At 36.7% G+C, this 21171-nt stretch overlaps 1 protein-coding gene across 2 annotated transcripts in view; it reads left to right on the top strand.

Annotated features, from left to right (window-relative positions):
- The window catches only part of SLC39A8 (solute carrier family 39 member 8), a 70342-nt gene that overhangs the window by 32399 nt on the left and 16772 nt on the right, over nt 1-21171 (top strand). For both annotated transcript variants that reach the window (XM_059923923.1, XM_059923924.1), the window contains exons 4-6: nt 307-476; nt 3345-3467; nt 3966-4133. In XM_059923923.1, the coding sequence (XP_059779906.1) occupies nt 307-476; nt 3345-3467; nt 3966-4133 (461 nt within the window). The remainder of the gene's footprint in view (nt 1-306; nt 477-3344; nt 3468-3965; nt 4134-21171) is intronic.

Below are 21171 nucleotides of genomic sequence, written 5' to 3'. Positions count from 1 at the left end.
GCTTGGAGCCTGTGGGCCTCGGATGGTCACTCTGCTAGATGTTCTTCAAATTCCCTGCAAGCTGTAAAAGTCTGTAATCCCATAATGATGACTTAGGACTGAGGAAAGCATAGGCAGTGTTACTATTAATATTTATATTCTCAGTAATTTTCTATATAATTTTCAGTGAGGAGTTTTCGTTGTTTTAAAGAAGATACCTGTTTCAAGCTTTTAAAGATGAAATGTGTTTCAGACTGAATGTACAGTAAGATGTCATTTGGCTCCTTTGCTCTAATTAATTTCTACTCTTTTCCCTCTGATCCACAGTTTGGGGATATGGCTTCCTGTCAGTGACAGTTATTAATCTGGCATCTCTCCTCGGACTGGTTTTGACTCCGTTGATAAAGAAATCTTATTTCCCTAAGATTTTGACCTATTTTGTGGGGCTGGCTATTGGGACTCTATTTTCAAATGCAATTTTCCAACTTATACCAGAGGTAAGGAGGTTGGCTGTTTGTGTCTGTGAATAATTGGTTCTTTTAAATGTTTCAGCACTTTGTACATTTTAAGCCTCCATAATTCTTGCAGCATTTTATGGTCTGGTTTATAGTGTTTTGGGTAAGAGAAAGCTGAATCACAGCAAATGAAAAAGCTTGTCCCAAGCTGCAGGGGAAGTCAGCGTCAGAGAGAAAATTAATATTCTGGGAGGCCAGGCACCAGGACGTGCTCAGACAGCTCTGGGACACCTCGGAAGGCCTTACAACTCTATTCTGTCTCACATTTGGCAAATTTAATTTTTCTACACTCTTTTTATTATTTACTTATTTATTTCTGAAGTGCACGCAGTGTCAAATTTACTAAGATATATAACAGAATTCCTCCATGGATCAGTTCGGTGTTTTGTGACCACCTAGAGGGGTGGGATAAGGAGGGTGGGAAGGAAACGCAAGAGGGAGGAGATATGGGGATATATGTATATGTATAGCTGATTCACTTTGCTATAAAGCAGAAACTAACCATTGTAAAGCAATTATTCTCCAATAAAGATGTTAAAAAAAAAATCCTCCATGTGTTTACTACAGCTAAAGAAGACTAGAGGGTAAATTAGAACATGGTTGACAAACCTTTTCATTCTTTTTGACTGTGGATAAAAATCAATCGAGGGCCGATAAATAAACAGCAGCTTATTTTTTCCTTCGGTAAAACGTATTATTGATCTGCCATTGACTAGAGTGTGCTATTCAGTTCATCAGCACATGATATATATGTTTTATTTCAAATCTATAATGTGGCCGTATAAGGAAGAGAGATGGAGTGAGGAGAATAAGTGAGAGGAAAAGAGACAGGCAGGAGAAAGAGACATTAACAGGAGGGCGTCACAAAGGGCAACTGGAGAAATACATATACACGTGGACAGTATCTCCCCACTCATGCACACACAAAGATGGAGAGGCAAGCTCTGAACAAAAAGAAAATATACAGTATCACCTTCAGCTCATAAGTTTTAGAAAATTATAACTAAAGCTCCTTTTAGTTTTCGCAGCTATATATGAAAGTGGGGATGTAACTTCTTAAAGTCATAGTTTTTTTAATTATTATTATATCTAGAAAGAACCTAGGAGAACATCTACTTCAAAGCCTCAATTGTAGAGATGAAAAAATTAAAATCCAAGGGGATTAAATGACTTGATTACAGCCATATAATCAGCTAGTAACAAAGCTAGGATGACAAAACAGATTTTCTGATTTTAAAAATTATATGTAATATATTTGATATAGTATTATATATATTAACTCACCTGATTTGTGGTGAGTCAAATTAAATTAAACAAACTGACTTGTTATGTGGACTGAGGATTGTACATTTATGATTTTGAGGTTTCCTGTTTTATTGAAAATGTAATAGTACATTAAAATGTCTATTAGGGAAATAAGAAACTTCTTCAACAGCATTTATAGAGGTTCTTTTGCCTTTCTGTGATAATTAGGGAATTATGGATATGAGCAGAGAATTATGTAAACACTAGAGAATCTATCTTTTTAATAATACCCCCAATTTACATAGTTATTTCTTTAAAAAAATTTTTTTAAAAAAATTTATTTATTTTTTATTTTTGGCTGTGTTGGGTCTTCGCTGCTGTGCACGGGCTTTCTCTAGTTGCAGCAAGCGGGGGCCACTCTTCGTTGGGGTGCGCGGGCTTCTCACTGCAGTGACTTCTCTTGTTGCGGAGCACAGGCTCTAGGTGCGTGGGCTTCAGTAGTTGTGGTGCATGGGCTTAGTTGCTCCGCAGCATGTGGGATCTTCCCGGACCAGGGCTCAAACCCGCGTCCCCTGCATTGGTAGGCGGATTCTTAACCACTGCACCACCAGGGAAGTCCTGATAGTTATTTCTTTTGTGGCAAAATTATTTCCCCTTTGCTATTTTATTTTCATAACCACTGTGTTAGTTGTATAGAGTAGGTATTTTTATGCCATTTTTGCACTGTGTAAATAGGTCCGGAGAAGTCACTGAAAAGAAGATGTGGCATGGTCTCCCCAGAGACAGATGTAGAACAAGAACCCAGGCATTTTCTATACTAGACTGCTGTTCAGAGGGGAAATTTACAATGTGTGGAGTGGTATAAAGCTGTGGCCTTTCACATGTTATGCTCCCCTGCTATTTTACTTATTTTAAGTTTGTGTTTCTTGTCTGCCTAGAACATCTTGACTCTATAATTTCAAACTCCGGCTCTTGTCCTGTGTCCTTTAAACACTGAATTATTTCATTCTCATCATTTGTGAGTGTGTGTGTGTGAGTGCCTGGTATCTTATATCTTTTCTTCTTTATTCTGGGGCTCAGTCCTCGATTTATTTATCTCTTTAGGACTTATTAGGATCCTCTAAGTTCAAGGGGCTCTCTCTTGGGAAAACAGTAATCCAAGTGACCTGCCATATTTACTTTAAAAAGTTGACTCTGGATATTATGGGCAAATATATTACTTTTAGAAAAAGTGGATAATCAATGTCTCATTTGTCTTAATTACCCATGTCTAATATTATCTTATAAATGTAGGAATCAGTGCTGCTTTTTTACTGCTAAAAGTTTACTTTCTCAAGGCAAGTATCGCTGAAGGTGTTATAGCTAGGAAACTATAAGGTACTCTGGGGGCTTTATTTAATAGGACTTTCTCTGGTTATAAGACTTCAGTGCTATCTCTTACAGTTTGATTACTCAGGTTTCAGAGTTTTTGTTTTATGATTTTGGCAGGTAAATTCCCAATAATACCTGGATGTGAAGGATGGACTTAGGACTGTGGTGAAAATTATTTACTGAATCAAATTAAATTACTTGGTCTTACCTGAATTGCCTTTTTTTCTCTCTTAGGCATTTGGATTCAATCCCAAAATTGACAACTATGTTGAGAAGGCAGTTGCTGTGTTTGGTGGATTTTACATACTTTTCTTTTTTGAAAGAACACTTAAGATATTATTGAAGACGTATGGTCAGGTAAATGGACTTTATTTAAAATGTTTGATGTTTTACCCACTAAAGCTACTTTATATAGGCAAATAAAGGCAGGAATTTTATTCTTACAATTATGTGAACAGTTCAGTTATTAGACTTGTGAATGTGAGGGGAGAAAGAAAAGGATCAATATATTGATAAGTATAAGAGGAACACTTGATTCTTATTGTAGAATTTGGAGTAAATACTAACAATTTAATGTCCAATAACAGATGCACATAATTTGTATTCCATTCATATCCATCAACATAAGAAGGTATATGCACCCTAACATGAAAAAACAAAAACAGGAGAATCTAATAAATGAAGATACATTTAAAGGAAGAGAAATTTTATAAATCTAAAAAGATTATACTTCATACGGAATAGATATAAAATTTTTCTCTTATAAATAAAAACCATTAAATTCTCTATTTTCTTGCCCGTATGAGCCATCTTTGTTTCTTCTTATAACGTTTTCCTCCCTTATTTTTCTTGTAGGATGGTCACACCCATTTTGGAAATGATGACTTTGGTTCTTCTCAAGAAAAAACTCATCAACCTAAAACGTTACCTGCCATCAATGGTGTGACATGTTATGCAAATCCAGCTGTCACAGAGCCTAATGGACACATGCATTTTGATAATGTCAGTGTGGTATCTCTACAGGTATTGTAATTCCCTTTACTGCATCCTTCAGGCTATGTGCACACTGCTGCGCATGCACCCAGTCAGTAGTTTGCACACTTAATTGTATCAGGCTTATTCCTGCATGTGTGGGTTAAGTGGAATGTAAGTTTGTTTCTTTTTCCACTTTCCCTCTGTCAATTTACTGCAAATATGCGAGTTAAGCAGTAAATTGTAGCTTGCTGGGTTGGAGCCTTTAGTATTCTCTAAGATTGTTTAACTATGTAAGAGTTACTAAGATTTATACAATGATATGTTACAAAATTAATTGAGAGCATTTCTCTTATTTTGCAATTCTTTCGAGATACAAAAACCAAAGAATCCCTTTGAGTGATTTTGAAACTGAAAGAAGACTTGTAAGCTATTAAAATTGTGTTCATTAATTAATTGATTTAGAATTTTCATTCCCATTTTCTAAATAATGTTAATAGGTATTATTTCTTGAGCAAGTATTATATGTCAGGTAATAAGCCAGCACTTATTTTATCTCATTTACTTTTTTTTTTTTTTTAATTTTATTTATTTATTTATTTTTTTTTGGCTGTGTTGGGTCTTCGTTTCTGTGCGAGGGCTTTCTCTAGTTGCAGCAAGTGGGGGCCACTCTTCATCGCGGTGCGTGGGCCTCTCACTATCGCGGCCTCTCTTGTTGCGGAGCACAGGCTCCAGACGCGCAGGCTCAGTAGTTGTGGCTCACGGGCCTAGTTGCTCCGCGGCATGTGGGGTCTTCCCAGACCAGGGCTTGAACCCGTGTCCCCTGCATTGGCAGGCAGATTCTCAACCACTGCGCCACCAGGGAAACCCTCATTTACTTTTTATAACAACTATTAAAAGTAGGGATTCTTTTCTACATATTAGAACTACATATTAGAACTAAAAGTAAGGATTGTTTTCTATGTATTAGAATTATTTGGAAATCAAACCCAAATTATGTATGCAAAAATGAGAATTTATTGGAAAGATAATGGCTGTGTAATGGGATAGCCAAGCTATAGGAAGATCAACTACCCTGGAACCATTAGAATTATTAGGACTCCCACTCCCTTCTCCTCTCTGCATCTTAGAGTCATTCTCTTTTTTCACTGTGGACGGGCTCCTTCATAAATGGGAAACATAGCCACTAGCAACTCCTGGGATTTATGTTTTATAATTTCGGCTACTAGAAGGAAATTGACCTGCCTCTTTAAGTCCTAAATCCAAAATTTCTGGCGAGTGTCTTCTTGGTCCAGCTTGAATTAGATGTCCACTTCTAGACTAATCTAAGTGCTTAGAGGGTTGGGCCCTTTGGATGGCCCCAAGGGAATATGGATGCGGTAGAAGAGTGGTTATTAAAAGGGAGCCTGGCATGCTAGTGTCATTGTTGTCCACACACGTCTCATTTGACAGATTAAGAAAGTGGAGCTTTCGATGCTAAATAACCTCTCCAGGGTCTCTCAGCTCATAAATGACAGACCCAAAAGCTACAAAGCTACAAATACAATATAAAAGATGATAATTAAAAATAGAATCAGAAGGAAGTCAGCTAAGAAAAAAAAAGCAGAAAAAAGATATTTGGAAGAGGTTATTAACGCAAATGATCTGAGTTTCCTTCTGGAAAGAAAATATGATTGGTCCTATACTTATTCCCACCCGATTAAGGAAAATCTCAGGAGGCATTGAAAAGGCAGTTTTATGTGAGCACTAAGTTAAGAGAGGAAATTATTTCATGCAATATAATGAATGATGCTTTTAGGCAAGACTTTGCAAAGAATATGTAAATGTTCAAATAGATAATTTCCTGTAATGATTACAGCTAACCTTTATTAAATGTTCAAGGACTATGCCTAGAACTTTAGATGGATGATCTCATTTGATCCTCATAATAGCCTAGGAGACAAGCACTCTTATAATTAGGAGATTGTGGCTTAGAGAGGTTAAATAAACCCAAGGACACACATCTCCTAAGGACGAAGCTTCTCTCAGGACTGAGGCCATCTGATGCGGAAGCCTGCACTCTTATACGCCTTGCTGGATTGCCTTCATCATGTCAGTGCTCTGCTAGGATCAAGATGATAACATTAACTCTTAATAAATATTAAGTTTTGTAGAGGGAAGAAGATAATTTTGGCTCATGGTCAGTGCTTTCTGAGAACAAATAAAATTGATCTGCTCAACAGTTTGACTTCAGTTTTAAAGTTTTAGGACTCCTGGTTTCCGATTCACAGTGGCCAGAAGACATGTTTGCAGTAAACACAGACACTGTGGCAAAGATGGGGTCCTAGACATGATCCTGTTTTACATAATTTAGAAATATCAATCAAACGGCCCCTCTTTCTCTGCTTCTGGTAGTAGTGCTAATATACAGGCTTTCATTCACTTATTTAATAAACATTTATTGAGTACCTGCTCACTGTCGTAGGCACTGGGGACTCAGAAGCAAACAAATTCTTGTGAAGCTTATAGTTTATTCAGCAGAAACAGACAATATAGAAAAGAGTAAAACAAGAAAATATCAGGTAGCATTAACTATTTTGACGAAAATAAAACATGGTGATGTGGCAGTGACATGTGGAGGCTTCTTTGATCTATCAAGAATGGTCCCTTAAGAGGTCAGCGGAGAATTGGCTAATGAGAAAGAAGAACCAGCCATGAAAATATCTGGGAAAATAATGTTCCAAAAGCTTTGAGAAGAATCAAATGGGTCCCATACAAGGGAGCTGGAAGCTGAATGGCGTTGGATTTCCTGACATCAATGATGGAGACCAGTGGCACAGTACCTTCAATATTCTGAACAGAGGCAACTGTGGAATTGTAAACCTGGGTAAACTACCAATCTAGTGAGAAAGCAGAATGAAGCTAGGAGTCTTGAAATCTGCTTCTAGGAACGAGAAGTCCGCCTGAAGTAGAGAAGGTGTGTGCCAGGATGACAGCCATGAACCAGGCCTTGACATGAGCCACATAAAAAGTCCTGATGCTAATTTCCTCTGGGGACTATTTTCTGGCCGTTTTGGTTGTAGGTATAATCTCTAGTGAAGAGAGAGATTTAAACAAATTGAGCAACACACTGTTATTTTCAGTTTTCTCTTCACATCGCATTAAAAACAAAGGAAAGAAGAGACATTTAAGAAATACTATCAGGGTCCAGATATTGCTTTAAGAGACAATAGGTAGAGAAATATGAGTGATACTGATTTTAATAATAAAATTAGAATATTTTCTAGTATTTTATATGATGAGAATATATTTAATCTGGTGACCCCATTACAATGATTGAACATGACGTGTAAAATTCATGGTTTGTTTCGAAGCCCAAGCATTGCCCTGAGAATTTTGTTGACGATTCCTGTTTTTACTGTTTTGACACAGTGACGTTTTTCCAAATTGAAGATAATAAGAAACCATCTAAGAGTGAGTTAAGAAAAGTAGTTTAATTTGACATTGCTATCAAAAGAACACAAATTATATGACAATCTGGATTATAGCAGCATGATTCTTGGTTTTTCTGGAATATAGGAAGAACAAAAGAAATGTTATAGAATAATTAAAATGCATAACTTAGGGATGTCTTTATCAATATTCATCCAGACCATTTTGGTTCATCACCGAATACTCAGAAATGCAATAATGTTTAAGTTTAGTTACCTTTGGTATTTTGTCTATATTCACTCATATAAAAACTGTAGTTTTACATGTATTTTTAAAAATTTTATTGCCATGGCAGCGAATTTATCACAGTATGAGGATAGAAGATATTTTATTTAACAGTTTGTTAGCTTGATTATAACTTTTAAATATTTAGACAAATGGTGTGAAACTTCCTTAGTACCCTTGTTCCAGTCTCAGTAAATGTTTGCACCGCAGCCTGTGTGGCACGTGTGTGCGCGTTGCTGTGGGCATGTAGGAGCATTCATGTTCTGGGGGAAAGGTAGCAGTGACAGAGGCATAATAAGGAAGCAGTTATGAGGGACAAACAGGAGCTCAGGATTCCATTTCTCCAGTTATCCCATTATTGCCTCTAAGTAATGTTTCACATCTCACCCTGTGACACTTGCTCTGTTCCTTTCTCTCTCTGACTACTACGCAAACACAGGGAGAAGTCATTGCAGTAACTCTGCAGACAGGTGGGTCTTTTCCCCCTGAGTCTACAGCTTCAGAAAGACTGTGTTTAATAGACGTTGATTCCTCAGGAATGTCAGGTACTTCGGGGAGTGTTAGCTCTTCAAGGCCACTAGAGGGCCCATCTAGCTCATTCCTCCAGTAGTACAAAATCAGTATCTTTTTCTAAATGAAACCTCCTGTGCTTTCATTTAAGAATGAATGCTATTAAATATGAAGTGATATGAGCCACTTATTCTTCCTAATAGAAGAACAATTAATATCAGCCATATTTAGAAACTGACTATTGTGAATTTTATGTTTAAAATCGAGGTGCAATGAAGTGGAATTTAACTGCAAAGTGTGGTGATGTTATTACTTTGTCAATAACTGAAAGGAAGTGATACTCTACAAATATAAAGATAACATTTTTGAGGTGCTTGGGGGTATCCATGAGAGTCCAAGAGATTTTAAAAACATTTCATTCATTCAAGTATTTATTGAGTACCTAATATGTACTTGGCATTATTCTAAGTACTGAGAATTCATCAGTGGGAGGGAACAAACTTTCTGCCCTTCAATAGCATAACTGAAGTATTGTATAATATACCGAAATATTATACATAAAAGTGGAAAGCATCTTTTTTTTAAGTCCAAAAAAACCAAATCAGAAGCTCTGTGTATATGTGTGGGGCTTGTCTACTGCTCTTTTCTCTTGCGTGATGGGTTTTTCTCCATTCTTGCCCAGAGGTGGGAAGGATGGTGTCCATTCCTGGCTGCTCATGTTGGGAAGGAGGGTGGGAGAGGAAGGGGTCGAAGCACTGTGAATATCTGACTTGATACCCTTGTCTTCAGTACTGTATTTCACTCTAGCCTTCAGTTCGCTTTGTGTCCTTGAATCGAGGGCCTCTTCTGGTTCAGTTTCCCCAGTGGGTAAATCTCTAGTCATCATTTGGAGTGGCTGCCTTGCTGAATTGGTTTGGGAGCAATAATCTGGGGTTTTTATTGCTCCCTAAATAAATTTACAGCTGATTTCCTTTCTTTAGTTCCACTCTTTCTCTTCAGAGGCAGTGGGCGCCTCCATCCTCTAAACTTTTCTGATGTTCTGGGCCCTGCATCACTTTGTTTCTTTTGACTTTTTTCCTCTGTGGAGTCAGAACTCATCCTCCTCTTTTCATCCTCCAAAATAAATATCTCAGCGCTCTCATCTGCCATTCTTTCTGTCCTTGTGACTTATGTCATTTTTAGTCTTTAATTTTAGGAAGTCTCAGGAGGGACTAGAGAAAAATATGTATGTCTAGTGTGCCATATTTCACCAAAGACCTATTCACTACTTTAAATCATATAGTTTTTTTTTTAATACATCTTTATTGGAGTATAATTGCTTCACAATACTGTGTTAGTTTCTGTTGTACAACGAAGTGAGTCAGCCATTTGCATACATATATCCCCATATCCCCTCCCTCTTGCGTCTCCCTCCCACCCTCCCTATCCCACCCCTCTAGGTCATCGCAAAGCACCGAGCTGATCTCCCTGTGCTATGCTGCTGCTTCCCACTAGCTATCTGTTTTACATTTGGTAGTTTTTGAATATCACAAGATTTAAAAACAGAAATCAGTTACTTCCTTTTATGGGGTTATACTAACAATTAGTTAAAATTGAAAATGATACATGTAATAAATTATATAAGAAGTGGTTTTCATTGGTCTTGATTGACAGATGCTTACAAAAAAGCTGGTTGAATTAGAAGCAAACACTGCCCCTACACAATCATGAGGAGGAATTCTGAGTACACCTTGGTTGTTGGTGGCCTTTGTTTTCTCACTGGATCCATCTCCATGATTCCTTGCACCCCACAGACTATTTTATCAGGCTGCAGTCTGGGGGGTTTGAAAGTCATAAAAGTTTGTACTTGAATCTGCTTTGAGTTTAGCCCACGCTTTACTAAGTCCACTTTTATTCATTTTTAGTGAACACCTTTTCACATTTTCAAGAATAACTGTTCCAAAAAATTTTTCATTACTCCACAAAATTCTCACTACAACCTTTCCTTCCTTTAATGAGGAGACTGCGAAGATTATTTGGAATCTCTGTGAACTTTGCTGTCTCACCCCATCTGTTACTTCCTGAAAAGTGCTCTGTGCATCTGCTCTCTACCTTCCCTTTTGTGTCAGAACTTGTATCCTTTCTCTTTTTTTAAGGCCAGTTCCTCCACATGTGCTCGTCTTTCCCATGGCCTCTTCCTGTTTCATTTATCTTTCCTGAATCTTTCCTTCTCCCCATGTCTACAAACACTGAAAGTCTGTTCTTCCTTAAACTATTCTTTTTTCCTGACTCTGCTTCTCCCTAAGATTTCTCAGATCTTCTCTACACTGTCCAATTTCTTGAAACATCAGCTAATACTGAAATAAGAATATGTGTCAGACATTGTCTTAAGTGCTTTACGTATATTAACTCATTTACTGCTCGGAGTAACAACTGTATGAAGTGAGTACAGTAATTATTTCCATCTTAAGGATGTGAAACTGATATACAGAGAAGTTGAGTAACTTAGCCAAGGTCACATGGGTACCAAGTTAGGATTTAAGCCCAGGCTTCCTGGTTCCTGGGATGGTTAACCATTACCCTGACTGCACTGCCTATTATTTCCATTTGCTGACTAGTCTTCACGTGCTCCCTCCTCTTATTCATCATCTCCTCAAATGTTTAATTGTTGTAATTTAAAAATTCACTACCTATTCTCTGAAATTTTTCTCTGGAACGATACAAGTGATTTTTCTAGGCAGCAGGCTGTATTCTTAACACTCATTCTCATCCTTTCTGAAGCATTCTTGTAGTTTAGCATACATTTGAGTACCTATTATTGGCTAAATGCTAGGAATATTTAGCATACATTTGAGTACCTATTATTGGCTAAATGCTAGGAATATAAAGGCAGATTTTTTTACTGGAACTTACTTCCTCCCACTTGGAATTACTCATTAGATAGTTTCTGTGACATGATACTATTTTTCTCCTGCCATTTTAGCTACCATTTTCTTGGTGCTTTCTCAGAATCTCCTTTTCTTTGCAGGACAACTGGGAGGAGGAAGCAAGGGTTTTGGAGTCACATGGGGCCAGTGTTAACGTCTCGGCAATAAAATATGTTGCGTGACTTAGGGAACATTAGTTAACATGTCTGAGTCTTTGTTCACTCATCTGTAAAATGAGGAGCAAAAATCCTTAAATTAATAAGTTTTTGTGAAAATTATTTACTAAGGGCCAACTATGTAACAATGTGTCTGACATTAAATGCATGCAATCAATATATATTTCCCTCCCTCTTCCGTTCACCAAATTTTTTTCTTCGCTTTCCTTCATTTTTAATCATAGTGATCTCATCAAATCCTATCGCTTCACTTTTCATTCCTGTGGGATTCACTTTTAAATCTATGTGCATAATTATTTACAGATCATCATTTAGAAGAGGGCTTCTTATACTAAGCCATAAAGGCTTTTGAATTGATTTGTGTTTTATTCAGTGGGATACAGTACCACAATGAAAGGATAAAAACATATAGAATTCCATGCTTTCTCATCTTTATTATTTACCCTTTAAAACATTTGAGTGCCTTTCCTAGAAATTAGAGTTTGATTTTTAAAACTTGAAGGCTATTTGGTAGTAAAGACAACTTTCTGAATGCAAATGCCTGCAAGCCTGCCCTTGACTTCTGTCAGATAGACTAAGAGAACTTGAAACATTTACTCACCCTGGAATAAAACTTTAAAGTCCAGCGTAACTTGCCACTTGAACGATATTATCAGTTTTTGTGTTGCAGATTCTCTATCCGAGTTGTTCAGCTACACACTCATCCATCCAGTTGTATCTGTCACACTCGGACACATTCAGTTCATTTGAAAGGACATGAAAATAATGGCACCTTAATTATGCAGGGAAGATATTTGATTGTCGTGTTATTGAAATAATTGGGCTGCATAAAACCTTTTAAAATTGAATTAAGAGTTGTAGTTAGTGCTGTTAACTTTTAAACTCTGGATACGGACATTTTATACAGATAAATTCTAAAGGTGAAAAATTTAGTGATACAAAATGTAAAAATGGTAATTTGAAAGATGAGATAGAGCACCAGTGAATCAAGTCACACGACTAGAGATAGTACCTGCAATCTAAATGAAATCAGAACTAAAGTGGAGAGGTTTGGAATGTCAACCAGAGCAACTTGCCAGAAAGGGGAACTATCCATTAAGTACCACGTTTGCTCTTCCAGATAAGACCATGTCCCAAATACGTAAATTTGGCAGAAACATTTTAGTTGATACCAAGTGTGAGGAGGGATTTAGGGTTATCTGTTGTTCCTTAAATTAGCCAGTCATTTTTCCAGCTAAGACATCCCTGTTTTCACACAGGGAGGCTGGTAGCGTCACCACTGACACAGAAAATTCATAAGAAAGAGTTTGTAGTACTGACTCTTAGGTCAGCTGGGAGAATCGAATAAGGTAATGTACAGTATGTGAAAGTGCTTTGAAATGTACCCAAATCCGTACTATTTAATCTATTTGAAGGACAAACAGTTGCTTAAGGGTCTCAGTCAGGGACTGCTATGATATCCAAAAGAAAAGGGAATATTTTAGTTACTCATAAACATTTATACGGTTAATACTTTTTTGTAGAGTTTATAATTTTAATCCATTTGTATGCAGACATAATTAAAATGTTATGAAATTTTGAGTTCTGGGTATAACTTATAGAGTTTTAGGGTTTTCTTTTGCCTTTGTAAATAGACCACACACACAATTTAATTTCTATTAAATAATGAATATCTTAAAGTAAAAAAAAGAAAAGAAAGAAAAGGCGTTCAAAAACGAGACTTTCTCAGAGAAGTCTTCTCAACCTCCCTAGAAATTGCCAGAGAAATCCTGACTGATTTCTGTCCCACATATTGTTTGCCAAAGAATCATTAAAAATTCACTCAAAAAGAGTACTACTCATAGTGGACGGAAACCTTTTGTGTTATCAGGATAAGATGCCAAAAACTGCTTAGTTTCCAACTTGATTTACAAAATGCAGCATAAGAGAGAAAACAGAAGATCTGTTTGATGTTGGTGGGGAAAAAAGAAAGACATATTTGATAAGAGTTCCAGATAGTATTGGCCTGTCTTGGCAAGAGTTGGTCTTCTGGGATGGAAAGACCAAAAATGAGTGCATGAGCCTGTGTTTCAGAAAAAATTATAGTGTGATTAACAGAAATGAAGCAGTTGGAAAGAGAACTCTGGAAGAAGGAGGGGAGGAGGAAAGATGATTACTTTTTCTCTAAATGAAAACATTTTTATGGAGGCAAAACATATGTATGGAAAAGTGCACAGAAAAGAAAATAATTTATTGTATACTATGGATGCCTTAAGGCACTAGGGCTTAATTGTCTTGCAGAAACTCTGTGAGAAAGGTTGGGGTACATAGCTAGACTTGTAAGAAATGGGTCATACAGTACGCACACATGTAATTTTATTGAAGAACAACAAATTGCTCTCTAAACTGTTATGCTTTTTTACACTCTCAGCAGCAGCACAATTCACATTTTCTCCACATCTTTAGCAATTGTTGGAAATTTTAGACTTCAAAAAATCTATTGCTTATTTAATGAATTTGGAACGGTATCTTTCTGTGATTAACCTTTGTATGTTTCTGATTACTAGTGAAGTTGAGCATCTCTTCATATGCTTATTGGCCATTTTACTTCTGTGTTTCCTGTTCATCTATGTCACACATTTTTAGTTGAGTTGCTTATCTTTTTTCTTATTGATCTGAAAGAAAATTTATTTATTTATTAAAGAAAATTTATTCTGAGTCTTGTTAAAATGGCAAGGAAGACTTTATTCAAGATTATAGAGATAGGGGTCAACTCTATTACAACAAAGTAGAGAGATGGGGCTCAACTCGGAATATAGCAAAGACAGCTGAGGATTTATGGCTAACAAGCAGAGTGAGGGTGTCAGTGGATAGAGAATTACTAAGAGGAGACATCAAGAGTAAGAGGGATCCTTGTTAAACCAACTTGACAGCATTCTTGCTAAAGGCAGGCCAAGATGATCAGATATCAAGAATATGGGGATTCTTACTAAATTGACTTAGCAGGATTCTTGCTACAACTGAACTCTGGAAGGAGGGGCAAAGAAGCCCATGAATGAGGTCTAGTTGAGAACAGGGCTCAGAGGATCCTGACTAAAGTTTAGTCAAGGATACTCTTTGTCATTTGTAGGAGTTTTGTATATATTCTGGATGCTAATCTTCATTGATTAAATGGATTACAAATATATTCTCAAAGTCTCTGACTTCTCTTTTCACTTTGTTTATATTTTATTTTTTAAAAGTTTTAATTGTAATGTAGTCAAATATATCAATAGTTTTATTCAAGCTTTCTACTTTCTGTGTTTTGTTCAAGATAGCTTCCCTTTGCCAAAGTAAAGAAGATATTCTTCTGTATTTTTTCCAAAAGGTTTAATATTCCATGTGGAATTTATTTTTGTATATAAAAAAAGAGACACTTTTTGCTTTCTGTATAGATAAGCAGTTAACCTAGCTTCTTTTATTGAATAGATCATCTTATCTCTGCCATATGTCAAGTTTCTATATATCAATGTGTTTATATCTAGACTTTTTATTGTCTTTCATTTGTCTATTAAAAAATTTCTGCCTTATTACCACAGTACCTTAATTATTATAATTTGTAGTGAACATAGAATGCCCCAAGACAAGGCTCTTCACCTTGTTGTTTTCACTGAAAGTTATCTTTGTTCTTCCCTATCAATATTTTGGGGATTTTTATTGACATTGCATTGAACCTAGAGATCAGTTGAGGGGCAGCTAGCATCTTTATGAGATTTCAGATTTTCTTTGTTTTGTAATTTTCTATAAAAATGTCTTTAGAGTGTTCTGTTAGATTTATTCCTAATTACTTTGTAGCTCTGCAAGTATTATACATGGTATTGTTTCCAATTGCATTTTCTAATTAGTTATTATATAGGAGTACATTGAATTCGGTATATTGATTTTAAACCTGCAGTATTGCTGAACTCTCCTGCAATTCTTTGTATTTTATTTATTTACTCTTTGGGATTTTTCTGCGTAGATGTCAATGAGCAAAGAAGCAAATTTTTTCTTCTTTTACAATTGTTATAACTCTTTTTTTCTTATTACGATGGCAAGGATTCACAGGGTAATGCTGAGTAGAAGTAGTGATAGCTGGTGTTTCGTCTTGTTCCTGACTTTGATGGGTACACTTCTAAGTTCAGTAGGTTGCTGGCTTTAGTTTGTTTTTTTTTCAATAGATACCATTAATTAGATCAAGAAAGTTCTCTCATATTCAGAATTTACTAAGAGTTTTTCTCAGTGTTGAATTTTATTGGAATTTTTTTCTTTTTCTGTACTATAAAGTATGGATAATCTATACTTAGTTAATTTTTTTTTTTATTTTAAATTATTTATTTATTTATTTATTTTTGGCTGTGTTGGGTCTTCGTTTCTGTGCGAGGGCTTTTCTTTCTAGGTGCGGCAAGCGGGGGCCACTCTTCATCGCGGTGCGCGGGCCTCTCACTATCGCGGCCTCTCTTGCTGCGCAGCACAGGCTCCAGATGCTCAGGCTCAGTAGTTGTGGCTCACGGGCTCAATTGCTCCGCGGCATGTGGGATCTTCCCAGACCAGGGCTCGAACCCATGTCCCCTGCATTGGCAGGTAGATTCTCAACCACTGCGCCACCAAGGAAGCCCCCTTAGTTAATTGTTTTACTTTAATTTTTTCATTTTATAAATTTTAATTAAAAACTTTAAAAAATGTTTGTTATTTAAACATTTTAGAAATCCACAAGGAAAAATGTATCTCTATTAAGAATCTGCAATGCTTCTCTCTTTCTGAGAAGAATTTTTTTTTTACTTTTAGAATTGAGGACTCTTAAAGCAGAGTGAAAGACTAAATGAATAAATAAGAATATTTTCTGGCAAAATTGTGTCATTTCTGAACTACAGTATTATTCAGTAGGTGTTAATTGATTAGTAACATGAAAGTTAGAGCAACTTTGTTTTGTCAAAAGAACTTGAGCCAAAATAATGCCATTTGCAACAACATGGATGGACCTAGAGATTATCATACTAAGTGAAGTAAGTCAGACCGAGAACGACAAATATCATATATCGCTTATATGTGGAATCTAAAAAATGATACAAATGAACTTATTTACAAAACAGAAATAGACTCAGAAACATAGAAAACAAACTTATGGTTGCTAAGGGGGAGGGATAAATTGGGAGTTTGGGATTAACAGGCACAAACTACTATATATAAAATAGATAAGCAACAAGGGCCTACTGTATAGCATAGGGAACTATATTCAATATCTTGTAATAACCTATAATGGAAACGACTTTGAAAAAGAATATACATATATGTTTACACACACATATATCACTTTGCTGTACACCTGAAACTAACACATCATTGTAAATCAACTATACTTTACCACTAATCAGGTTACTTTACTTTTCTAAAACGATTTCTTTTCATCTTTAAATTGGCAAAAGTCTCTACCAATCAGGATTATTACAAACGAAATGAAATATTTTAAAAGTAATGAAAGAGTACAGCTATGAAGTAAATATTAAATCTTATTACTACCACGTCCGTATTACCAAACATGACCATCTTCCTGAGAAGTTATGGGGATTAAGTGAGAGCAACAACAGCCAACCTTGTGTGTGGCCTCAAAGCCACAACGTTCTCTATTTCAATGGCAGAATATTGATTGGGCAGCTCTTGATTTCGAGTAGGGAGCTTGGTACAAAGTTGTGGGCTCATATGTCAGGTTTATAAGCACAAGTCAACTGGAAGGAGGAAAGCATTTTATGAATGGGTTTTCTGTGAAAATATGGTGGGGTACATTTTGAAGGTTCAAAAATAGATGGATTACTTCAGTGCAGGAGCAATTTATAGTCAAGAGTTATATTAATGAAGGTTTCCACAAGAGTTGAGAACAGGGTTTTCATGGAAGTTTGCAGAGAATAAAACCAAATAGCAAGTTTGAATAAAGGATAGGAAGGCAGTTGAATTTTGAGGTTGATTTGCTTTCCCTTTAGACCAAAACTTCTCAGCGTCAAAGTTCATTAGAAGACACTTTGGTGCACAAAGTCCCATGCGGTAGGCAATGCTGTCCTCAGGACCATTGGAGAGGAATGTAGAAGAAAATGGCCAGGGGCTGGGGTGGGATGGAGTGGTGCTACGTTTCCAGCAGTAAAGAGAAGAAACCTCATAGACCTTCAGTATACTGCAGACTCTCCTTGATAATATGTCTTTGTTCGCATTGCCCCAGCGCAGAGTAATGATTGAGAATAATCAATCAGCTTCCATAATAATAAGTTTATCTGAAGATGGAGAACTGCTGTGTGTGTGGGGCGGGGGGAGAGAAAAATTTGGAAGAATTTTCAAGAAAGTAGAGATTGGAGGTTCTGCCCTGACAGCTGAAACTATGGCCAGGAGGAGAGGTCTGAAGGGTATTTAGAATGGTGCTGTGTGTACTGAATAAGTCTTTCCTCAGTGTTTTCAAAAAGTTCTTAGTAAAGAATTTATAAATTTTCAATGCTTCTGAAGTCAGATATAGCTGCTTTTTAGGGATTACTTTGCTGCAGTAGTCTATAAGGAGAGGAAATGCCGGATTTAATAAATAGATGCAGAAAAAGACTAGAGAAGTGAATTATTTCAAGGAGTCTGTCATTGAAGGGAAGAAGAATGAGGGAGAACAGCAGTTCAGGGGAGGATCCGGATTCAGGAGTTCGTTAATCTAAAGGAGATTGCAGACAGAGAGGAGAGGTTGGGAAGCAGAGAACAATCGAAGTCGTGGCCAGAAGGTCTGATGCAGCAGATTCTTAGAGAAGAAACTAAAAGGGAATTAGAACACGAGTGGAACTGCTGATCTTCAAAAGGAGAAGGGTTTTTATTCGGAGATCTAGTGGAAGGTGGAGAATGTGTTTGTGGGCGGAGGGGAGGGTGTGTGTCAGATGCCTCCATCTCAGGCAGGTGGGAAGTAGCAGTAAGGAGCGTGGGGTTGGCGAAGAGAGGAAAAGCTTGGAATAGGTTCTCTGTTAGTGTAGTTAAGAGGTGATTAGAGAGGATAACAGATTGCTGGGCAGAAAGGCAGATTTCTCAACCCTGAGCCTGTGTCCTTACTTTCAGGAGTGGAAATGTTGACCTTTACATCCTGGGCTCACAAACTCAAGCAATACTCTGCATGGGTGCAAGGCAGAGACGGTGATACTCCACCTGGGTAGACTCCCACACTGTTGCAGACCCCGAGAACAGCATGCCTGCAACCTTTGGAGGGTTCTGGGAACCCGGGGGTCACATATGAAAGTAGCCTGCTCCTGTGTACGAAGCTCCAGAAATATCGTTTTGTGCTCTGCCTCCTGAAAGCTGTCCCTGCACAGATTTTCTTTTCTCTGGTCTGTGAGCCATAGTCAGTGTCAGGTAGAGCAATCCATCAATAGGCATGTTAGATTTCTGTTACCTGTCACTCCTGAATAATTAACAGCAATAATTGTGATGGCGGTAGTTAGTGGTGTGATGTTGGTGGTATAGATCTTGTGCAGGGAATATACTCAGTACTAGACAAATGTTATTCATGTACAACCTCAATTGGTAGGTGTGATTATCTCCATTTCACAGATGAGGAAACTGAATTTCAGAGAGGTTAAGATTTGTTTGAAATTAGATCTGTCAAACTCAAAGTTCTTTTACCAAAGCCAAGTTGCTTTCTGATGTGCATGTTTCTCATCAGTTAAAATGACTACTTTTTAAGAACAATTTTTTTGTTGAATGAAAGGTTCTTTAAATTCTATAGTGCTTTATAATTTTCAAAAGTTTCACACAGATGTCTTCATATAATCCCATAATAACCCTTTTTTTGGTCTCTTACCCCTATTATATTGCCCCTCTACCCATTCCCTCTCCCCACTGGTAACCGCTAGTTTGTTCTCTGTATCTGTGAGTCTGCTTCTTTTTTGTTATTTTCACTAGTTTGTTGTATTTTTTAGATTTCACATATAAGTGATCTCATACAGCATTTGTCTTTTCTCTGTCTGACTTATTTCACTTAGCATAATGCCTTCCAAATCCTTCCATTTTGCTGCAAATGGCAAAATTTCATTATTTTTTATGGCTGAGTAATATTCCATCGTGTGTATGTATGTATGTATGTATGTATGTATCTATCTGTCATCTATCTCACATATTCTTTATCCATTCATCTGTCGATAGACATTTAGGTTGCTTCCATGTCTTGGCTATTGTAAATAGTGCTGCTATGAACATTGTGGTACATTTATCTTTTTGAATTAGTGTTTTTGACTACTTTTAATGAAAACCAAATATAAATACATTTTTTGTGGGAAAAAATTCTATCCACTTTTTAAGAATCTACCATGTACTTGGAATTCCTTAAAGGTACGTATATCCATGTAAAAATAGTTATAGCGTGGTGTGATGAGTACTTTAGTAGATTTATACACAAGTTGCTGTGCTGAGAAAGATGTGGCACATGTTGGGGTGAGAAGTGATGCAGATGAAGTGGTCCCAGATGCTTTCCTGAGAAGATGATGCTTGTACCAATCGTGAAGGATAGGTGTGAGGTTGCTAAGTAAATAAGATAGGATGAAATGGTAACCTAGGTGCAGAGGATACTTCCAATTATTATTTGTAAGCATTTGGCCATTTCTAATTTTTAAAAATTTAAGCAAGTACCCCTGTAGAGCAGGTCTTAAGAATCCCCCTTAGGAAGCTGTTTGATGAAATGCATGAACTTTTGCAACAGAAGAATATACAGACACACCAATTGTTACATACAATTTAAAGTATGTACGCCCCTACAACTGAAACACCCTTACAACCTCCCAGCTAATCGTCTCTGATGTAGAGAGATACTTGATAAAAGAAAATAAATGCCCAGGGGTGGGAGTAGAGAGCACTGTAGTAGGTGCCTTACAGATACTATGTTTAATTCCTACAAAAGTCCTGGAAAATAGGTATTAAGTCCATTTACAGATTTAATTAAGACTCAGTTAAGTTAAATAACTCACACAGGTTCACACAGATAATAAATGGCAAAGTTACGATGAGATCCCCTCCTGGGGTCTTGAGTTCCAACCCCATGTTCCTTCCGTATATAGGCATGACACGACCTTCCTAACGGGAACATTGCTCTAATCAGTTCTGATTTCTAACCATGAACTTACAAATGAACTTTTGCAATGCAACTTGAGGATTGCCTGCAGAGTGAAACCTCATTAAATTTGACTCTGCTAACCTGTCATAGCTAATAACGTATGATTTGTTACATTTTGCTTATAGACTGGGCTGTAGAGTACTTTGGCATCCTCTATAAAAATTGCTTTTGAAATAATTTGTTAGGAAGATGCACCTAAAGTTTTCAAGTTATCTCAAGAAACACCAAGTTGCTATTTGTAATTGAGATGCTACATTAATCTTATCCATACAACGTGGCAGATTTTCTGAAGGCCCTCTACTACACCCCGTGCTTGCTGTGGAAGCTATTTGTGGGTGTGAATTCTGGAAAGCTATAAAAGTGTATTTATCTAAACATGTTCTATACTAAATTGCTTTCACTAATCAAGCAGGACTTATCCCTATTTAGAATTAGTGAAGTTTTACTCAATTAGGCTTGATGTCAAGTTAATTTTTCCACCATTAGTATAATGAAGAATTGCTGTGTTGCTTTGTTGTGCATGCTGATTGATAAAAAAAAATTGAGGATGAATGCCAATACATTTTTCTTTTGAAAAATGAGGAAAAAAATTACGAGGTTCAAGTAAGTTATTCTGGGCATCAGAAATAGTTGCTTAATTTTATTATGCAAACTAGCATAAGCAATGGAAAAATGTAAATATATATTGT

The sequence above is a fragment of the Balaenoptera ricei genome, chromosome 5 (assembly GCF_028023285.1).
Source record: "Balaenoptera ricei isolate mBalRic1 chromosome 5, mBalRic1.hap2, whole genome shotgun sequence".
In the NCBI taxonomy this organism is placed as follows: domain Eukaryota; kingdom Metazoa; phylum Chordata; class Mammalia; order Artiodactyla; family Balaenopteridae; genus Balaenoptera; species Balaenoptera ricei.
This window is presented reverse-complemented; position numbering and strand designations above follow the sequence as displayed.